Source organism: Rhagoletis zephyria, unplaced genomic scaffold (genome assembly GCF_001687245.7).
Source record: "Rhagoletis zephyria isolate East Lansing unplaced genomic scaffold, Rhagoletis_zephyria_1.1 Rzeph_scaffold_00706, whole genome shotgun sequence".
Lineage (NCBI taxonomy): Eukaryota > Metazoa > Arthropoda > Insecta > Diptera > Tephritidae > Rhagoletis > Rhagoletis zephyria.
Genome location: NW_016157790.1, coordinates 1 through 4,990, shown reverse-complemented (window position 1 = coordinate 4,990; position 4,990 = coordinate 1). Strand labels below are relative to the sequence as shown.

Sequence of the window (4,990 nt, the reverse complement as noted above, 5' to 3'; positions counted from 1 at the left end):
ATTATCGAAGATAAATTAGAATAAATAACTTTGCCTATATTGCGAAAAAATCACTGTGCCAATACTTCTGTTCGGCACTGTATGTACTTGTAAATAAATGTCTTAATTTAAAAAAGTGTTGCCGAAAACTGTAAGTAATTCAATGTTAAATAAAAGTGATTCATCTCTTTCCATATTTGTATTAAACGTATGTACATATATGCTATACAAGCCGGGCAATAAGCAATAATAACTACTCATCAATAGTTTCGTGAAAAAGCGCCTTTATGAGTTAAGAGTTTTTTATATGTAAATGAGCTAGTATAATTATTTCATTATTATCTTTTCCTTGAAATAAAAAAAAAATTCACATTAATTTCAAAATAAATCTGAAGAGATCCGGAGCTAAGACGATGTTCCTATTATTTTTTATTATTAATTAATTTTATTATTAATTCATGTCGTATTTTGAGGGAAATTCTTAGGGCCGGTTACTCAATGTCTGGTTAACACTAATCTCCGGTAAAACATCGTTATCGACGTTACAGACTCCCTGTTGTATGCATGGAGCCAAACACGTCGATAATGATGTTTGAACGGAGATTAGTGTTAACCACATATTGAGTAAACGGCCCTTAGGGCCGGATGTTAATGGAACAGACTTTGGTTTCGCACCCACACAGCTGATTGCTTTGACAGCGTTCCAAGCTACATTTGGCCAAACAAGCTTTTAAAGTAAATTAAAGCAAAATGAAGTCACTAAGGCCAGCAAAGCAAGCCTACATTGGGCCAGCACCTTTATTAGGCTTTGACTCAGCTCGCAATTATTCAAAACGAATGCATAAAAAAAATTTAAATACGCTTTGAAATTCAGAAGGGTATTGACTCACATTTGTTTTCAACTTTTTATTTCTCTCATCGGCAGATTTTGTTTATTTTTAAATACGGTTTCATCGAGTGCCGCTATAAAGACAAACTCAAAAGAAATTTGTATTAACAGCACAAAATTTTTCATCAGAAATTATGGTCAAGTGCTAAAGGTCGGATTTCTTGTCAACTAGTGTAATTTTTTTATGAATTTCCAGTGAAGCGGACCCCATCGCAGGTTGGTCTACACCCCAGAGCTATCACGAGGACGTTAGATATGCCGCAAAGCTTGTATACATTACGTTTTTGCACTGGCACGTTAAAATATCGAATGATGTATTCAAAAACCTGGAATCAATCAGCCACGATAATGCCTTCATTAGTTATCATCCATATGAATTCGCACAGCGAACTCTTCTGGCACATTTCCGTATGAACAACTCACAACCAGCTCACTCGCAGTTCATACAAAAGCCCGTATACGCCGCATTGGGAATGTTATCAAAGTTGGCAACGCTTGCAGCTGATGTAGAAACAATTACATTAAATAATTCCAATAATGAGCTATGGCTTTTGAAAACATGTTCAATCGAAAACACACCTCTCTACTTGAGTTGGTTGCTTCTGCCCCAGGAGAATACTACGACCTTAGGAAACTTCACCCTTCGTCGTCAGTTACCTTTCACGCTATGTGCCAAGGAGAATTTTGCTTATATAATCGAGATACTAGAGCAAGGCCACACCGATCCGGCCCATATTTGGCGAGCAAAAGCAAACGCAACACCATTCCCGAACAAAACGCAACGTGCAGAAATGCGCTACGCCCAAACTCCTCGCTTGCAGGCAACCGGGCTTCTATCGAGAGCCGAGTTCGAACTGAATATTGGCCATTTTCAGCTCCCTTGGATTTTGTTATTTCGGGTTTGCTCCTATTTGTCCCCTGTTTTGAAGGCACCTCGGCCACCAGTGATTACTAAAATTGCAGAGGGAGAAATATTTATTTTTTGGCACGAAGCGGACACTGTGCAATGTCTCAAAACGTATGAGGTTTGGTTGAAAGTAAATGCGACTGCCGAATGGAATATTATTAGTAAGGACTGGCACTTACCATTTCCGTCTTTTCAATTCGCGCCTCCGCATTCCTCTGTTAATGGTAATTTTCAAAACATACATATACATATACATATACATATAATGTGTACATATGCACATGCTTAAGCTGATAAGTAGCCGTGAGAGCTGGAATGGCCCAAAATATATATATATATTTTTTTTGTACTTATCTACTTAAAATAGTCTCAAATGGGATAAATTGTAAGATAAAAGTCGCTTATTCCTTAAGGTGAAGCTTCATAGCAGGTTTTTCAGGCGTTGCGGCTTTCGAATTCGTTCAGGGCTTTTCAAGCGAGTAACTCCGTAACAAACTTTTTGCGCATGACATTTCTTCAAACCTTTGTCATTTCACAGTAAATGGGGAGAATGGAGTAAGAATGAGTTTTTCGACAAATGAGGTATCAACTTAAAAATAGGTGCAATCCCGTATTCCTCGGACTCGGACTAGTAAAACTGTCAAAAAATTAAAATTCGCTCCGAGCGAGAGAGTAACATTGAAAAGTACGGGATCGCTTTTTAGTAAAAAAATTGTAGCTTCTGTCAACTTCAACATAACCTCCAAATTTTGGTTGTAAATTTTTGCTTATTTTGTATGTAAACACACTGAGCTCCCACATGTAAATAACCAAAAATACTCTCAAATTCATTAGAATCCACTTAAACAAGTAATTAAATACTTTTCAACATGAATTAGCAGAGTGCACTTTTCTTTTGTTTACAATTTGGTTGCCNAACCTCCAAATTTTGGTTGTAAATTTTTGCTTATTTTGTATGTAAACACACTGAGCTCCCACATGTAAATAACCAAAAATACTCTCAAATTCATTAGAATCCACTTAAACAAGTAATTAAATACTTTTCAACATGAATTAGCAGAGTGCACTTTTCTTTTGTTTACAATTTGGTTGCCAAACACACTACAGCTGATCGTTTGACACATTTACCAGAATTTACCAGCAAAAAATTCTCGGACTAAAACTGGTAACTTCTGACAGAGAGAGAACCGTATTTACTCTCTTTTTTGTCCTCTCAATAGTCAGAGAACCGAGTACGGGATCGATTTCCAGTAAAATCTGACTGATTCTGACTATTTCTGACTAGTCCGGACTCGTACGGGATCGCAACTAATGCTAGTTCGATAGAAGTGATACTTCTTTTACCATTTCATTTTAATTTATTCAGTACTTTTGTTCCCCTTTTGTTCCTATTAATGTTCAAACAATAAATGATTTTTCCTTGCATTTTATTGCCCAAAATTTTGTGTAAAATTCCTTTAAAATATGGTAAGTGTTATCGATTACACCATTGCGATAATCATATTCACCAATACTAATGTTCGAATGAGTAACTGTCAGACGACGCCTGAAAAGCCTGAAACAAGTTCGAAATTTGGCATCTTTCAGGCTTTGGTTATGGAGCAGCTTATATACAATTGCACTAAATTATATTTCAACGCCTTTCAGCTTTAAAGCTACATGGCGTACCATCAAATTAAGGAATACCCGATCTTTATTTTCAAATGTACCACATTTGAAACTATTTTAAGAAAGCCACTTCTGCTCTCATAGCCTCATGTTATCATCATGTCGGTTCTCATTACAGGTTTCTATAGGGTCCGAGGCATAGACTTCTTCAACAGGAGGAGCAAGTTTTCCAACATAGTGGAATATATTGAAATTTAGAATGACAAATTTGCTGAGTGGCATGGTTCAAATTCCCGTGAACTCAAAGAAGTTCGATTTTCAAATATCAGCTACTTATACCACCCACAGTTGTATATACTTAATTGTTTTTTTACCATACAAAATTTTCATAAAAATGACCTCAAATTCGGATAGAAAATAGAAATAACCAAAGCTTCTAACGATTCAACTGGGATGCTATAAAAATAGCGTCCACAGTTACATATACATATGTATAGTAGAAAATCCGAATAAAGACTTTATGCTTTCAATTAGTATATATGTAATTTGTTCATTAAACAAACGAGTGCAAAATTTAAAAAAATAATAATTTTTGAATAATTAAATTAAAATATCCTGGCTAGGATTTTTCAGCCAACCCACTCGCGAACATTAGGCAGATGGGTGAAGGTCCTGCCTTACTCGGATCTTAGACTAGCACATACTTATATGCTAAAAAAGCTTAAAAGAAAAAATTTAAGTTAGATTCCATAAAAAAATATTTTGTCAAAAATGTTTGCTACATTTCTTTATGCCAAGGATGCAATGTAACGTTAATTTTAATATTTACCGAAAAAAAAACAATGGGTTTTGTTGAAACGAATCAACTTTTTATCGTTTAGGTAATTATCAAACTAATTCTATTTTGGGGTTTTAACGAAAAGAAATCCAATCGTTAACGCTGAAGCTGTAACATGCATTTAGGCGCTAGGTGTTAACAGTGAGTTGGAAATGGTTTATAACTAGACTGCGGATGCAGAAAACGAAGCCTAAAAATATGTACCACATAACTATGAACGAAATTTATACAGTATTCTTATAGTTTAGTCGTACATATTTTTTTGGCTTGCTTTCCTGCATAAACATCCGCAGTCATTTATAGGTGACAGCTTTTCCTTGATTTATTTTGTTTTGAGGTTAACAACTGAATTTTGTTTCGTTAATTTAACACTGAAACGCAACGAAATGATATCGTTTCGTTTGTTGAGCAACCCTGGTTTATATCTTATTTGGAACCCCAGAATAAAAAGAATGCAATTGGAGTATGTACATATATGTAATATAGCATATTATCCGGAGCGTTCAAACTAATAAGTACATAAAGAAGTTTGTTCCAAACTTTCAAAATGAATCAATAAATGTAGCCATTAATGAAACCTGTGTCGTTTTCGGCTTCTTGAAATTGTCGCACATTGTAATTAATTATTATAAATAAAATTTGTTTCTTAACATTGAGTAGCTTTTTATTATTTTAAATAAAAGTTCGTACAATAAAAACTGGCGGTAATTAATATAAATTCATACACACAATACATAGTTGAAGCTATTTTCATTACAACTAATTAAAT

At 34.7% G+C, this 4,990-nt stretch overlaps 1 protein-coding gene across 1 annotated transcript in view; it reads left to right on the top strand.

Annotated features, from left to right (window-relative positions):
- Idua (alpha-L-iduronidase) overlaps window positions 1-4,981 on the top strand; it is a 12,103-nt gene extending 7,122 nt beyond the window's left edge. Inside the window, exons 5-6 of the mRNA XM_017613708.1 lie at window positions 1,065-1,999; window positions 3,562-4,981. Coding sequence (XP_017469197.1) covers window positions 1,065-1,999; window positions 3,562-3,641 — 1,015 coding nt within the window. The 3' untranslated portion in view covers window positions 3,642-4,981. The remainder of the gene's footprint in view (window positions 1-1,064; window positions 2,000-3,561) is intronic.
- Window positions 4,982-4,990: the final 9 nt, after the last annotated feature.